Genomic DNA, 18,107 nt, shown 5'->3' with positions numbered 1-18,107 from the left:
AGGGGAAAACAGAGGATGAGATGGTTAGATGGCATCACTGACTCAAACGGACATGAGTTTGAGTAAACTCCAGGAGTTGGTGATGGACAGGGAAGCCTGGCGTGTTGCAGTCCACGGGGTCACAAAGAGTCAGACACAACTGAACGACTGAACTGAACTGGACTCTAGTCCTTCAGGCTCCTCAGTCCATGGGATTCTCCAGGCAAGAATACTAGAGCGTGTTGCCATTTCCTTTTCCAGGGAATCTTCCAGACTCAGGCATCAAACCCACATCTCCTGCATTGCAAGCAGATTCTTTACCACTGAGCCAGGTGGCAACCCATGTCTAAGCGTATGTACCTTTAAATTTAAATGATTGCAGGTTAGTTGACTTTCAAAAATGCAGCTTAATAGTATTCAGAGGAATCTTCTAATTCCATGGAACTTAATCATTTTTAATTCTGTGTATGTTCTTGGACCACCAAATCTGTAAGTACCTAGTTGACAGTACTTTGGTCAGTATAAGGCTCATGGGAGGGAGTTTATATTTATAGGCTGGGATGCAGTGAACCAGGATCTGGGGTAACAGGATTCACACTGGGTGTCTTAAGACATATGCAAGCACGAGGCAATAGAGTGAATGGGAAATTATGAATAGGAAGGCAAGCAAGCATGAAATGCACAACAAAACCAAAGTCGATGGGTCAGAAAATTGGAGTCCAGATAAGAACTAGAGTCTAAGAAAGGCAATACAAGCAGCCAGTGGCCAGGAACTATAGATAACAATCAAAAAGGCCTAAGAATAGATGTGTAGTACCAAGAAGGCCTTGATTATTGGGCCCATGTTCTGTCCCAAACAGGATGCTTCTTGATTACCACCCTCCTGAGCAAGAATCAATTCCAAGATTAATATGTGCCCTGGGCTGATAGGGATTGATGGGAAGCAAAGATTTAGATAGCATAGACCCACTATTTCATTGCTCCCTAAAAACAGAGTATGATAGGAGGGAGAAAGATCTTTTTCAACATCAATTACGATTTTAGCAAACTCTAAAACATGCTAGCACCAAATGCATGGGAAATATTTTTAACAATGCCCTAATTTAAGAATATTCTTTTAACCATCAAGCACATGTTATACGTATGTATTAGCTTTTCAGCAAATATGTAGTCACAACTTTCACAACTACAGCTTCACTGAAATAAAAGAGAGTTATAGGGAAATGCTGATGCTGAAACTTTCACCTCCAGAGTTGCATCAATTAATGAGTGTAGAAAGTTAAAAAAAAAAAAGTCAGGGCTTTGCTTAAACAAAATGATCCCCCGAAGTTCCCTCCAAAGTACTCACTATAGACCAAAAAAAAAAAAAAAAAAAATCTAAAACCTGATTCAAGTATTTTAGAAGACATAAAACTGGCATACTGCTTAAGGTCATTTAGCATCACAGCTGCTTCACAAACGAGTTCCATTGATCTTGCTGCTTTGATCTGTGCCATTCAATTCAATATGGTTGAACGCAGGATTATCAGTTCCACCATCTTCTACTGGATGAGATTTATAGCCTAAAACTTGCTTCTTCTAAAAGAAAATGTTAACATGATGATTAGAAAAAAGAAACTGTTCATTCACCTCAATAATTATCACTACTACTTTTCTTTCTCTAAATCTTATTCACAGTCTACTGAAGCAGAGATAAACAACAGAAATCAATCATTTTAAAGAGGAAGGCAAATACCTTCCTTGTCCATCAGAGTTCCAAAGAGAGTCTGAGGACTAATGAGTATTCTATACTGGTGATAAAAGCAGTCTTAAGAATTTAAGGAAAAAGAAAGCCAACTCACTTTCTTAAAAATGTCAAAATTAGATAAAAAGTCCTCTTTGGTTAGTAGGAATCTGCAGTCTATGTTTTGTTTTCTTCCTCCTGAAAAACAGACATTATTTACATCATTAAAAAGATATCTGTAACAACCCAGGGATGGACCATCATACACACATTTAACTCGAGCACATTCACTTCTATGCACTTACAAAACACAAAGAGTCTTTTAAATAGTGCTGGAGACTCAGCCCACTCTTTCTCTTCCTTCAGTCAGTCCCAGATTCTGCAAGCCTCTCACTGGGATCAATATGAGTCTAGTGTTTAAGGATAAATGAGATGGCTCTTAAATGTAAGCCAACTGCCTCATCCAGTATTAGCTAGGGAAGAGTCATCTGGCCCAATACTGGTAGGAAAACTGGTTTAAAAGCATTCTACATGTTCTATCAATAAAATATCAAACCATCTACCTCTGCTTCAGACAGCAGAGTTTCCTTTCCTTAATCTGGTGGCTGTGAATGTATGAAGAAATGTAGAAAACTGTGAATTGTTGGATAAACTATTCAAATGAAAACCAATATGGTTATCAGAATCAAAGCATTTAAGGGGGGGAGGAGCAAAGAAAGTATTATGACACTCACATTTTTTAAGGAAAAAAATGAGTTGAAAAAGACCAAAAGTCAAATAGTAAAAGGAGATGTTTGTTCCAGATCTGAATGGTTGGATTACTGGTGAGAAAAGTTTAAAATCTGTCTTAAAATATATCACAACAGATAAGAGAGTAAACCTGCCATGCTGGGAACTTTACTTAGGAGAAATAGCATAGTTCTTTTTGAAAAGAAAGAGAATAGTTTAAACAACTGTTTGCGAGGTAACAGAAATCTACAAACTTTATTATAAACTTACAATAATTATAGATTGTAATGTCTATAATAATGACAAGTATATAATGTTAATATAATCATTAATCTGTTATATTAATGTCATTATTAATATAATTTTAATAATAAATGCAAGTACCAAAGAAGTATCAAAGACAGTGCTATCCAGATGCCAAAAAATCAATGAGAGGTGGTAGTACTCTACAAAGTGGGCACCGTGCTGGTAGATTTGTAGCATAAAGCAGACATCACACATACTTGGATGAAGTGTAGGATTTCTGACTGATTATAACACATTTGATAAAGAAAGCAGTGGAGCTTTCTGCCCCTTGTTTGGCTGCTCTGCATGTGTACATGTGAGGGAACACAGGAAATTAGGGAGCCCAGCTTTTCTCCCAACTCCACACTACTGCTCTGCTCCAAACCACCACGACAGCTCACCTGGATAAGTGCAATAGCCTCTACCCACCCTCCTTTCCTTACGGACTACTCTCAAAACTGGATCAGCACTCTCCTTTGAAAATTATTGGAAAAGTATTTATAAAAATATCCCATGTAGTAGACCTAAAAGACATAGAGATGGAAAATAGAGAGAAGAGATAAGAAAATCAGAGGGTCTGTCCAAGTTTAAAACATTTGACTAATAGGAGTTTCCAGAAAGAGAAAATTGAAAATGGCAGGAAATTATAAAAGAAATCATGTAGGAAAATTCCCTGGAACTGAAGGATATAGGTCTTTAGACCCTCCTGAGGGTTTAGGGCAGGACAGTCATTGTGAAATGGGTCACATGTAAACAGCCAGTACATGACAGGGAACTGGTATTCTGAACAGCAATAAGACAAGCCGAAGAAAAGTAAGACAGGCTCCAGGAACAAGAAAGTTACTCTCAACCTAGGATGCTCTACTCACATTGCCAACAATTATCAAGCAGATATGCAATGTTTCCAAGATCTCTTGTCCATCCTTCCTCAAGAACATGCTATAGCATATACTCCATTCAGTTAAGGGCGTAAACAAGAATTAGGAGAAATGGGATTCAGGCAGCAGAGCATTGAACACAGGAAGGAGACCAAGGGAATTCACAGAATGAGGGCAAAATGAAGTCCCAGGATAATGGTTCTACAGCAATCCCAGAAAAGCAGGGTATACCATGTGTATTATTGATTTGATTTGATTTAAAATGTATTTTTTTAAGTTTACAGACATCTGAAAAAAAGCCTTCACACTATGTTTGGATATAAAGACCATAATTAGATATAAAGGCTACTCCTTACATGTACAGATATCTTCTTTCCAGTTTACAAAGAGTTGGTGCAGGACAATGAGAATATCATGGCACAGGGCTATTATAATGGTATGTATAAAACTCCTAGCATTGTAATAGCTACAAAAAAGCATTTTATTTTTATCTTACCACAAACTGTGAGATAGGCAGGTCAATTGTTATTACCCTCATCTTATACATAAGATAGCTAAGGCTCAGAGTAGCTATGGAGCAGCTATACAGACTTAGAGCTATAAGTTTATGCAGCTGGTAAATGGCGTAACAGATTCAAATTGAGACGGGTCTTCTGTTTTCAAGACTAGTCCCTAAAACTTCCCATGAGTAAAATGGAACAAATAATTGAACTAATAGTATTTCACTATTTTATATAGTATAATAACATAAATAGCTATAAAACAGATATAGTAAAAATTAATACAGAGGTAAATATAGCAATAATAAATATAGCAATACTAATACTAAATATAGCAATGTTAATGTTACCTGTTGATACACTGATAAGCATTCCCACAAATAATGTTACCAAAGTTCCAACAGTGCTGAAGTATAGATATGATAAAGAATACCAGTTATCCATCAGTGGAGTCCTAAGAAAGAACAAAAGCATAACTGTAAGATTTTATGCATGCTACTAGTAACTAAGAGTATGTGTCAATAAGCCTCATGGCAAACTCAGAAAATAATATTTAATCATGTTTCTAATGTCCAAATTTGCTGTCCCACTTTTACCTTATTGGATCAGAAATTAAGTGTGACCTAACTTTTGACTGTGTGGATCACAATAAACTATGGAAAATTCTGAAAGAGATGGGAATACCAGACCACCCTACCTGCCTCTTGAGAAACCTATATGCAGGTCAGGAAGCAACGGATAGAACTAGACATGGAACAACAGACTGGTTCCAAATAGGAAAAGGAGTACGTCAAGTCTGTATATTGTCACCCTGCTTATTTAACTTATATGCAGAGTACATCATGAGAAACACTGGGTTGGAAGAAGCACAAGCTGGAATCTAGATTGCCGGGAGAAATATCAATAACCTCAGATATGTAGATGACACCACCCTTATGGCAGAAAGTGAAGGGGAACTAAAAAGCCTCCTGATGAAAGTGAAAGTGGAGAGTGAAAAAGTTGGCTTAAAGCTCAACATTCAGAAAACTAAGATCATGGCATCTGGTCCCATCACTTTGTGGGAAATAGATGGGGAAACAGTGGAAACAGTGTCAGACTTTATTTTTGGGGGCTCCAAAATCACTGCAGATAGTGATTGCAGCCATGAAATTAAAAGATGCTTACTCCTTGGAAGGAAAGTTATGACCAACTTAGATAGCATATTCGAAAGCAGAGACATTACTTTGCCAACAAAGGTCCATCTGACTAGTCAAGGCTATGATTTTTCCAGTGGTCATGTATGGATGTGAGAGTTGGACTGTGAAGAAAGCTGAGCGCTGAAGAATTAATGCTTTTGAACTGTGATGCTGGAGAAGACTCCTGAAAGTCCCTTGGACTGCAAGGAGATCCAACCAATCCATCCTAAAGGAGATCAGTCCTGGGTGTTCTTTGGAAGGACTGATACTGAAGCTGAAACTCCAGTACTTTGGCCACCTCATGCGAAGACTTGACTCATTGGAAAAGACTCTGATGCTGGGAGGGATTGGGGGCAGGAGGAGAAGGGGACGACAGAGGATGAGATGGCTGGATGGCATCACCAACTCGATGGACATGAGTTGAGTGGACTCCGGGAGTTGGTGATGGACAGGGAGGCCTGGCGTGCTGCGATTCATCGGGTAGCAAAGAGTTGGACATGACTGAACGACTGAACTGGACTGAACTGAACTGAACCTTGATCTCATAATACCAATAATGTTTATTATAATACCAATGTCCATGTTTACTCATTCTATTCATGTTATTCACTCAACACTGCTTTTTTTCCCAGGCACTGTTCTCATTGGAAAGTCTGCCATTGAAAAGGTGGACAAAGGGGTTCCTGCTCTCAGGAAGTTTACATTCTAAAAGAGATATGTAATGATTAAGTAAACAAATTAATAAACATAATAATTCCCATTTTGATTGTAGAGAAGAAAGCATTTAAATGAGACATTAATATCAAAATGAGAAATTAATGTCAAAGATACTTTAAAAATTCCATGAATTTTGGAAATTAAATGTCCACTTTTAAATGATGTCTCCTGGCAATCTTGATTCCAGCTTGTGATTCATCCAGCTGAGCATTTTAGGAGTAAAATATAGTGATTCACAATTTTTTAAGGTTATATTCCATTTACAGTTATCATAAAATATTGGCTATACTCACTATGTTGTATAATATGTCCTTGTAGCTTATTTTATACCTAATTGTTTTTAATCACTTGCCCCTATATTGCCCCTCCCCACTTCTCTGCTTTTTTGTTATCTTCATTGTTTTGTGGTATTTTTTAGATTCCACATATAAGAGATATCATACAGTATTTGTGTTTGTCTGACTTATTTCACTTATATTTCCAGCGACGTGGATAGACCTGGTAGGCACATTGTAGTATTTTAAGTGGAGAAGTGACATGACCTGATCTGCTTCTAAAACAACTGCTCTAGGATTCCACATGCAGCTTTGATAGACCCACCATCCAGCCAAAAGTAATATTAGAACTTAAGGGGTCAAGATCCCAGAAAGAAGGGAAAAATAGAAGTTAGCTAGTGAACTTAAGATAATGTGATATATTGGGCCAAGGACAGACAAAATAGAACAGAATAGAAAATCGAAAAATTGACCCACAAAAAATAGTCATTGGGTTTATGTCACAGTTGCCACTGCATGGCAAAATGGTGCAAAAAGAAGATATTTTCAATAAATGGTTTTTGGCTAATATCCATATGGGGAAAAAATGAATCTTGATCACTTGAAATCAATTCCAAAGTGGATTACAATTCACAAATGGAAATGGTGCACAAGAAAGCTTTTAAATAAAAAAATTAGAGGAATATCTTTATGACCTCAAGGTAGGCAAAGATTTCTTAAACGGGACTCACAAAAGACTAACCATATAGGAAGAGACTGATAAGTTGAACTCAATTAAAATTAAGGAATTCTGACCACTAAAAAGCATCACTGCTGCTGCTAAGTCGCTTCAGTCGTGTCCGGCTGTGCGACCCCATGGACTGCAGCCTACCAGGCTTCTCCGTCCATGGGATTCTCCAGGCAAGAACACTGGAGTGGGTTGCCATTTCCTTCTCCAATGCATGAAAGTGGAAAGTGAAAGTGAAGTCGCTCAGTCGTATCTGACTCTTAGCAACCCCACGGACTGCAGCCTACCAGGCTCCTCCATCCATGGGATTTTCCGGGCAACAGTACTGGAGTGGGGTGCCATTGCCTTCTCCAAAAGCATCACTGCTGCTGCTGCTGCTGCTAAGTCGCTTCAGTCATGTCCGACTCTGTGCGACCCCAGAGATGACAGCCCACCAGGCTCCCCCGTCCCTGGGATTCTCCAGGCAAGAACACTGGAGTGGGTTGCCATTTCCTCCTCCAATGCATGAAAGTGAAAAGTGAAAGTGAAGTCGCTCAGTCGTGTCCCACTCTTAGTGACCCCATGGACTGCAGCCTACCAGGCTCCTCCATCCATAGAGTAAAAAGGTAAGCCACAGAGTGGGAGAAAAATATTTTCAAAACTTATCTTTTATCTAGAATTTATCAAGAAAACTTAAATAAATAAAAACAGAGAACTCATTTTAAAATGGACAAAAGATTTCAATAAAGTCACAGAAGTTCAAAAAAGTAGTTATACAAATGCCCAGTTCAGTTCAGTTCAGTCGCTCAGTCGTGTCCGACTCTTTGCGACCCCATGAACTGCAGCACGCCAGGCCTCACTGTCCATCACCAACTCCTGGAGTTCACTCAAACTCATGTCCATCGAGTTGGTAATGCCATCCAGCCACCTCATACAAATGCCCAGTAGACATGTAAAAAGGTATCAAACTTCATTAATCATAAGGGAAATGCAAGTTATGTACCCATTAAGTATTGGGAACTTAAAAAGTAAAAACTGAATCTGAGTAATCGAAACCTAATATGTAGGCAATGAGAGTAGCCTACTTCACCTTTGGCTGTGTGTTCACTCCCCTTGAACTCTAGTCATCCTGAACTGTGCATGATGTCCTAAGACACCATGTGGCTTCAGGCCTTCCTGATTTGCATATGTTGCCTTCATTCTGCAACATACACTCCTTCTTCCTTTTTTCCCCCTGTCTGATCTTGTTCACCTGATTATTTCACTCATGTTACACTCCTCTAGAATCGTTCACTCAGGAATCATTAGGCTCCTCCTCCTTCTGGTTGTCATGATAGACTGTGAATACTACTTTTCACAATGTGTTACTTGTTTATTCTCTTGTCCAACTTCCGTTTGGGTCATTTTCTGTGACAAGAATAACTTTCCAGACCTTCTCTTCTAGCCAACTTCTGCATTCTTCAAGTATTAGTGCATCCCTGAAGTCTGTGCTAATTTACATTTCAACTTTGCTTATAATCATTCTTGTGGGTACTTAGTTCATACTCAAAAAATTCTGATTTATTAGCTGAGCTATTTTATAAATAAGCTAACATAGAACAGTGATTATTATGGTACCAGGCACATAGTAAATCTCAGCTCATTTATGTATTTTGGAAATCCAAATAACCAATCTGCCTTTAAATTAAAAGATACATCTACATAATTAGGACAAACACTAAGAAAAATTGTGAAATGAAAAGCACAACTTCAACATCCTCCAATTTACCCTTAATCACTTCTCCCTTAACTAATTCATCACTTCTCCCTTCTCTCTAATGACTTTCTGAGCTCCACCCCATAAATGCATTCATTCTTATCCAGAATATGCCCTGTATTTCTGTGCCCCTATTGCCATAGCATCCCCATCTAGTCAAACCTTCCCCCACACATGCCTCAGGCCCTAGAACTACCTTTTCTCTTTACCCATGCAGATTACCAGCCCTGACTCCCACACAAGTATTCTCATAGCTGAATTCCCTCTGAATCACCAATGATGTTTGTATGTATGGTCACATTCCTTCTCCCAGGAGTGTGTCCCATTTTAAGAGGGAGATGCCATGTTTTGTCTCAAAAGAAATGATTCTCTAGTGGCTTCATTCAGGCAAGCTGGTACTGGGGCAATACTTTAGGGGAAGTACCCTCATCTTTGCATTCCTTGAATGCATCCATGGGTTTTGTGCTTTAAAGCTGAAGATGTACATACCCACTAAGGGTAGTCTTGCTCTCACATCCACTGTACAGTTTAACAGTGATGTACCAAAAGGTCTGTTGCTGTTTAGTCACTAAGTGAAACTCGCTCAGTCATATCTGAGTCTTTGTGATCCCATGGACTATAGCCCACCAGGCTCCTCTGTCCATGGAATTTCCCAGGGAAGAATACTGGAGTGGGTTGCCATTTCCTTCTCCAACCAAAAGTCTACATTATTTCATTAAATCAGATGACATCAGTAGCCAGAAGCTCAAAAATGTACTGCATAACTGAAAACTCTAACAGGAAGATCACAGCTGCAACTCATTGCCAATGCTCTAAAGATCTGGAATATTTAAAACTGAACAAATAGCAATCATCCAATGTATTTCAACGAATTGCAGCTTCTAGTTGGTAAAAGTTATACTTCAAAGGCTATATATGCAATGTGTCTTTTATAATTTTGCTTTTCATTTTAAAGGTTTTTCAGTGGACAAAGACAACTTTTCATTCAAGTGGAACTAATATTTGTCAGCATTTACACATAGTAGAATTTTTTGTTACTATTCAAGTCTTCTCTGCATCTGTAGTTGAAGTGGAAGTTTTTATTGAAATTAAGAAAATATGGCTTTTTTTGTGTGCTATTTCTGAACAAAATATAGTAGCCAGAAAGCCACATGCACTCTCCTCATTTCAGAATTAGGCAAAATCACAGCACTGCAGGCAAGACAAAGAGCAACAGAGGTTTTCTATCTGTCACATTCATTTTTTAAAATATGACATTACAAAGCTCAATTCATTACCTTTCAATATTGTGTACTGGAGAAGCACTGGTAGAAAATGGCATTTCTGTGGTTGTCATCCAATTTGTTCCATTGTATGTGCTGTTACAGCCATAGGTTTCAAGTCTTAATGGCATCATTCTCTCAGGAAGTGGGGGATAAAGCTGAGCTCCAATTCCGACCCACAAAGAAACGGCAAATCCAGCCAGCAGACCCCCAAGTGCTCCCTGCAAAACAGAAGTGTTTTTCAAAACAAATAATACAGTTTGCTTTGAAATAGAAGTTAACATTAGGAGCTTAAGCTCAACATGTCCAAGTCAAATTTACCAGCTTCCTTCCTAAAACTCTTCTCCCTTGCAAGTTCCCTGCCTCTTGCCAAGGGCAGCATGGGTCCCAGGTCCCTCAGCCCAGAGCCCTTGTCTCTGGAGCCCCCAACCCCTATTTTATACCTCTATCTTGCCAATCACCAATTCCTCTTCATTTTTCTTTACATATCTCATAATTCCATGCCTTCCACTCTGTCTCCATGGCCAGACCTCTGTTCTGGTCTCTTCATCTCTTTACACCCAGTGACCACAACAGACAGATATGCAGCTGACTTCAAGCCAACTTTTCCCTCCACTTTTACTTAATTTACAAAAAAAATGGCATATCATATGAGCAACAGGGGCTTCCCAGGTCGCACTAGTAGTAAAGAACCTCCCTGCCAATGCAGGAGACCTAAGAGACTCAGGTTCGATCCCTAGGTTGGGAAGATCCCCTAGAGGAGGGAACACCAACCCACTCCAGTATTCTTGCCTGGAGAATCCCACGGACAGAGGAGCCTGGTGGGCTACAGTCTCTAGGGTCGCAAAGAGTCAGACAAGACTGAAGTGACTTAGCACACACGCATGCATGAGCAACAGGCTATGAAGAAGAAAGCATCCACAAAATTTATTCCTTTACTTAGCAACATGCATGATAAGTAAATTAGGGGACAATGCTGCTGCTGCTGCTAAGTCGCTTCAGTCGTGTCCGACTCTGTGCGACCCCATAGATGGCAGCCCACTAGGCTCCTCTGTCCCTGGGATTCTCCAGGCAAGAATACTGGAAAATAGCAAGGTGTTTTCACAAATGACTGCAACGGTACATATAACCAAGCCAAGTACTTCCAGAGATAAGTGGAAATGTCCTCTCTAAAGACATTTGGTTTCACAATCTTTGAAAGACTTGGGTTACCCTGCTCCTACCTTTCACCAGTAATCGAACAGTTTTTGATAGTCAGTCAGTCCTTGAATGATTTAAGCCCTAGTTCCAAATGATGCAGTAGAAAGCAAATCTTGCTGGAAAGCCCCTTTCTCTGTGGTGAAATTTCTCCCCTCACTTTAAGAATAATGATCAGATTATTACAACAGAAATAGCAGTATCTTACTTCCTCTGCTAAGGACAGGTTGGACCTAGTCAGCTATAGCATTTCTGGAGGCAACTCATGGTGGCAATAAATGTCAAAAATCAAAAGTCAATCTTCTTTTAATATTTCAGGCACTCAACCAACCACTTGCATTTCGCAAAGAATCTCATCGAAACTTCAACATTTTGAGGTGGACATGAACTGCCCTCTTTCTTTGTGATTCATTTCTACTAAGCTAGCATTTCATATGACACTTCATTGAGAATTATTATTAACAATAATAACAATGATAATAGCCCTTATTTGTATCTGCCTTACCAATTCCTAATGCCTCATGAGGAAAATGGAATTCTAAGTATAAAGTTCTACAGTTATTCTCCATCTGTCTGAAACAACCACATATACATTATAAGCTTTTCCTAAACTTCAGCTTTGTAGCTGGACTAAATTAGTAGTGTTCTTCCTGACTTTCAGAGAAATTATTTCAATTTCATTTATTCTAAACAAAACTTAGTACACCTCAAAGCACAGATATGTCTATATAGAAGAACAGAGCTATTACTTCTTTCTGAACTCAATTCTAAATTATGATCACCCCTTTGGGAACAGAAGCACGTTGTTGGAGCTACATCTTTAAATATCAGGAAAATAATTTCTGACCAAAGTGGCAAAGAATTTATCTTATTGCTTATCTTTACTGTACCTGGCTATTCACAGGTATCCTTGGCTCTGCCCTGAAATCTTTTATATCCAAGCCTGTAAATCTCCTTTAAATCTTAATGATTAATTTTAATGAAGGGTAAAAAATAAATGAAAGCAAAATGTTGTTCTTTAGTTATATAATATAATATTCATAATGTGCATGCTAAGTTGCTTCAGTCATGTCTGACTCTGTGAGACCCTAGGGATTGTAGCCTGCCAGGCTCTTCTGTCCTTGGAATTCTCTAGACAAGAATACTGGCGTGAGTTTTCGTGCCCTCCTCCAGGGGATCTTCCCAACGTAGGGATCAAACCTGCATCTCTTATATCTCTTGTATTGGAAGGCAGGTTCTTTACCTTGAGCACCACTTGGGAAGCCCAATATTCATAATATATTGTATTATATTATATATCATATTATGCATTATTTCATAATATATATCCTTTAGTTGTGCTTTATGATACTCTTTAATATTATATTTTGGGCTTCCCCAGTGGCTCAATGGTAAAGAATCTGCCTGCCAATGCAGGAGACACAAGCTCAATCCCTGGGTCAAGAAGATGCCCTGAAGAAGGAAATGGGCTTCCCTCATAGCTCAGTCAGTAAAGAATCTGCCTGCAATGCAGGAGACCTCGGTTTGATTCCTCAGTTGGGAAGATCCCCTGGAGAAGGAAATGGCAACCCACTCCAGTATTCTTGCCTGGAAAATCCCATGGACAGAGGAGCCTGGCATGCTACAGTCCATGGGGTCGCAAGAGTCAGACACAACTTGGTGACCTAACTACCACCACCACCACTCCAGTATTCTTGCCTAGAAAACCCCATGGACAGAGGAGCCTGGTAGGTTACAGTGCATGAGGTCACAAAGAATCAGGCACAACATAGTGACTAAACAACAATATTATATTTTAGTTATAATTATGTTTTTCTATAATTATGTGATAGTCACAATATCGGAGGAGATAATGGCACCCCACTCCAGTACTCATGCCTGGAAAATCCCATGGATGGAGGAGCCTGGTGGGCTGCAGTCCATGGGGTCGCTAGGAGTCGGACACGACTGAGCGACTTCACTTTCACTTTCCACTTTCATGCATTGGAGAAGGAAATGGCAACCCACTCCAGTGTTCTTGCCTGGAGAATCCCAGGGACGGCGGAGCCTGGTGGGCTGCCGTCTATGGGGTCACACAGAGTCGGACACGACTGAAGCGACTTAGCAGCAGTCACAATATATATCGTTCTGGCAGTTTCCATTTAGTTTCACACATGCAGGGTCGCAGTGCATAGTACATTCGTTGTGTGTCCCAGCAAAGTCAATACAAATAACTTAAGTCATCAAGATAAGCCACTAATGACAGGTATCAGAGGAACCATAACTCTGTAGTTGAGAAAAATTGTAGAAATTCTACTGAAGTTGGAAAAGTAGACTTTACATATATTCATCTTTTATACTTACAATTGAGTTGGCAAAGGGAACCAAAATCCCCAAAGAAAACAAGCCCATAAGTGGCCCACCAAGCATGCCAAATATGCTGAGTGCTGCCTACAAAATTAATAAGAAGTCATCAATCAGCAATCGGAAATCCAAAGTTAAAACATTTAAAAGTAATTTCATTGCGATGAGGATTTAAACTCAAGACTCCTGAAAATCATGGCAGCCTTGCCATTGACAAAGAGATAATTAGAACCTGGAAGCTTCTGCATCTCAGGCTCAGGTTCTATCTGTTCATTATGTATCCTCAATAAAAGAAGCAAACTATAAAGAGGACAGAGAATTATGAGGCAAGAGGGACACTACTCCTCCTAGCATTGTTCTTGTAGATGTTAATAATCACATCACTCCTTTGTGCTTTGGTAGTCTCAAAATGCTCTGCAAAACAAGATTGTGGATAAGTACTACTAAGTGACCAGAGATGGCAACAAAACCCAAAGCTATCCTTGATTTCCTAAGGATAGAACTAGAATGAAAAATATGATTTCAAAAAGAAAAAAAAAAAGATTGGTCAAATCATGTAGAAAGTTTTAACCTGATTGGCTAACTGCAACCTTTGCTTTGATGGACAGATGCCAAAATCATGATAGTGAAAAAAGTTTACAGTGTGAAGAATGCAAAAGTGCAAATAGCTGAAACATTCAAGAGATATATGTTCACAATATTCAAACAGCTAATTCTTGAGAGTGAATAGAACCATCAAAGAAGAATCAGGGACCCACTGGTTTGTTCACAGAGTAAAAGGGACAGATGGAACAGAATTAATACATTAAAGAAAAAATGTCAGTCAAAAAAATTTTAGAGGGTATAGACTGCAGCTCTGGGTTCAAAAACAAACAACAACAACAACAAAACAAACAAACAAACAAACAAAAAAAACAAGAAAAGAGCTCTACCTAGTGGACTAGGGAAGGAGTGATGATATGATGGCAGAGAAGAACTAGTGTTCAAGGAGAATATGGACTCGGAATATGGTCCTAAGGAATCATTTCACAATGTCTCTTGAACCAGAGTCCAGTTGGAAGGAAGGTAGACGTCACTGAAAAATGTGAAAAGTCACTTGGCACATGTGGTGGTCACCGTGACAGTGTGACCTAGAGCCAGTTCTAGAGATACAAGGAATAGTCTCCCCACCAAATACTTGTCTCAGGAAATAAGACCTTGGTTAGAGATGAAGCAAGGAAGAGCTGTCTTAAAGTCATGATGACTCTCCTAGAATATCTCATTACCTATACTCAGGCCAGAGCTGGTATATGAAAAAGGGGGGAAAAGGGGAAATCAATCATAATAAGAGCTCTAAATAATAATTCAGACTATGAAGGAAAGCATACTAACAGGAGTTTCGTTGGTTATAGCTTAGGTGTACCAGATAAGGTTAGAGTTTCTAGACCTAAATCATCCATTCATTCATATAATCAGAATGAGAGTATACTATTTTAACAGCTGGTATACACTAAGCAACAACCAACCAGAAAGGAACCAAATCTTAGGCCTGAAGCAGGAGTCTGGAGGACTTGTTATGCCTAGCATTAACCTTCAAGTTTCTGGGTCATGCTGAGGTCCCAGATTCCCAGAGTCGGACCCAGGTGGCCATGGAAATTCCATGGACTACTTGGGGGTGATCAGGTAAGTAGATATTTATGAACCAATACATAAATAGTTACATTCAACCTGAATGTATAAAATATCTACTTTGTCTTAGGAACTGTACCAGATATTTGGTATAGTATCAAAGAACAATGACATAATCCTCACCTTCATGAAATTTTAACCTATTTAGTAAAACAGACACTAAATAAATGACTGCAATAAAGTATTATAATGGGGATTACAAGAGAAATATGAGGTACTCTGGGAACATAATAGAGGGGAACTCAAACCTATCCAGGTAACAGAAAGAGCCTTTTCAGAAAATAATGTTTAAGTTGAAACTTGAAGGAAAAATAAGACTTAAACAGTTAAAGAGTGCTAAGCAGAAAATCAGAAGGATACAGAAGAACTCAGAACCACCAATGAGAAGATCTATTAATAATTGACACTTGTAGAATATATACTTTACAATAGCAGAGAACACATTCCTTTCTTGTTCCCCTGTAACAGATACCAAAATACTATATCCTGGGCTATAAAACAGACTTCAGCAAATTTTAAAGAATTAAAATCATACAGAATGTGTTCAGAATGACCACCTTGGAATGAAACTAGAAATCAATAGCAGAAAGATAACAGGAAAATCTCCAAACACTTAGAAACTAAGTAACATACTTTTAAACAATCCATGGGGCAAAAGGACATATCAAAGGAAATTTTAAAATATAAATACAAAATATGAAAAGTTGTGGGACACAGCTAGAAGTGCTGAGAGGGAATATTTTAGCAATTAGTGCATAAATTATAAATAAAATTCTGAAATCAATCATCTAAGGTCCTACCTCAAGAACAAAATCCAAAGTAAGCAGAAGGAAGAAAATAATGAAGATAAGAACAAAAAGCAATGATTTAAAACAGAAAAACAATATGGAAAAATCAGTGAAACAAGAAGCTAATTCTTTGAAAATATCAATAAAAATTGACAAAGCTCTAGCAAGACTAAAAAACAGATAAAAGATAAAATTACCAATGTGAAGAATAAAACAAGAGCTAACACTACAAACTCTGCAGATATCAAAACCATAATAAGGGAATACTATGGATCAAATCCTTGATCCATTTTATAATTCATCCAATATGAAGCAGGTAATTTGAATAGCTATAACTACTAAGGAAACTGAATTCATAATTTTAAATTCCCCCAAAAAGAAACCCCCAAGAGCAGATGGTTTCACTAGAGTATTATACCAAACAGCATTATACCAAACAAAGAATTAACACCAGTTTTGCACAATCTCTTCCAGCAAAAAGGAGAGAATTCTTTCCAGTTTATTTTATGAAGCTGGTATGAACCTAATACCAAATCCAGACAATGACATTACAAAAAAATATTACTACAGATCAGTACCTCTCATGAATATAGATGTAAAAATTCTTAATAAAATATCATCAAATAGAATTCAGCAACATATAAAAATAACTATATGCTATGACCAAATGAAATTTATTCCAGAAATGCAAGGCTGGATCAACATTTGAAAATCAATCAGGATAATATACCATGTCAAAGGACTAAAGAAGAAAATCATATTGTTATATCAAATGACACTTAAAAATCATCTGACAAAATTCAACACTCATTCATGATAAAAACTCTCAGGAAAATAGGAGTAAAGGGGAATTTCCTTAATTTGGTAAAGGGGATATACAAAACTCCTACAGCTAATGTACTCAAGAATGAATTACTAAATGTTTTCCTCATTCAGGGACTTCCCTTGTGGCTCAGCTGGTAAAGAATTTGCCCGCAATGCAGGAGACCTGGGTTCAATCCCTGGGTTAGGAAGACCCCCTAGAGAAAGGAAAGGCTACCCATGCCAGTATTCTGGCCTAGAGAATTCCATGGACTGTATAGTCCATGAGGTCGCAAAGAGTAGGACACAACTGAGCAACTTTCACTTTCACTTTGTTCCTTCAGACTGGGCAACAAGGCAATGGTGTTCACTCTCCTACACTTATTCAACATGATGTGTAAACTGAAGCCACAGGAATAATATAATAATAATAATAACAAATTGAGGCAATAGGGAAACAAAAGGTACATGCGCAGATTGGAAGAGAAAATATGAAACTGTCCCTATCTGAAGTTGAAGAAAATCCCTGAAACTAATAAGTAAACTCAACAAGGTCATATGATATAGACAAATATACAAAAATCAATTGTATCTCTTATACATTAACAAACACATGGACACCAACATTAAAAATACAATATCATTTAAATTACTCAAAAAATGAAATACTTAGGTATAAATCTAATCAAATATAAATGGGACTTATAAAAATTACACAGTTGGTGGTGGAAAAACTTAGGGACAATCTAAATAAATGAAGAGACATACTACATTTATGGATTAAAAGATTCAACGTGGTAAAAATGTTCCCGAGTTGTTATATAGGTTTAAGGCAATATTATCAAAATCTAAGCAGGGTTTATATATATATATATATATATATGAAGAGAAGATTATTCTAAACTTTATATAGGAAGGCAAAGGAGCTAAAATAGCTAAAACAATTTTGAAAAATAACAATAAAGTGGAAGGAGTCAGTAAATCTGGATTCAAGATTTATTACAACATGATAGTAATCAAGACTGTGTGATCTTGGCAAATGGATATACACACAGATCAATGGAATAGAACAAAGAAACCAAAAATAGACCCATACAAATATGCTCCATTGATTTTTCACATAGGTACAAAGGCAATCAATGGAAGAAAGATAGTTTTTACAAGTGGTACAACTGGACATCCACAGGGAAAAGTAACCTAAGTCTCTCACCATTGAGGAAACTAGCTAAAGGATATGTGGAGTCTCTCTGTATTATTTTTTACTATTACATGTAAACCTATGATTTTCTCAAAATGGAAATTTTAATTAAAAAAAATTTTAAAGA

At 38.0% G+C, this 18,107-nt stretch overlaps 1 protein-coding gene across 1 annotated transcript in view; it reads right to left on the bottom strand.

Moving 5' to 3' along the window:
• Positions 1–417: 417 nt before the first annotated feature.
• Positions 418–18,107, bottom strand: part of SLC5A8 (solute carrier family 5 member 8) — a 66,085-nt gene continuing 48,395 nt past the window's right edge. Inside the window, exons 11-15 of the mRNA XM_055575816.1 lie at positions 13,526–13,612; positions 10,001–10,206; positions 4,445–4,548; positions 1,821–1,900; positions 418–1,557 (exon numbers count right to left, since the gene is read on the bottom strand). Of these exons, the coding sequence (XP_055431791.1) occupies positions 1,432–1,557; positions 1,821–1,900; positions 4,445–4,548; positions 10,001–10,206; positions 13,526–13,612 (603 nt within the window). The 3' untranslated portion in view covers positions 418–1,431. The remainder of the gene's footprint in view (positions 1,558–1,820; positions 1,901–4,444; positions 4,549–10,000; positions 10,207–13,525; positions 13,613–18,107) is intronic.

The sequence above is a fragment of the Bubalus kerabau genome, chromosome 1 (assembly GCF_029407905.1).
Source record: "Bubalus kerabau isolate K-KA32 ecotype Philippines breed swamp buffalo chromosome 1, PCC_UOA_SB_1v2, whole genome shotgun sequence".
Classification (NCBI taxonomy): Eukaryota; Metazoa; Chordata; class Mammalia; order Artiodactyla; family Bovidae; genus Bubalus; species Bubalus kerabau.
Note: the sequence above shows the minus strand (reverse complement) of the source record. Positions and strands in the feature narration are given on the sequence as shown.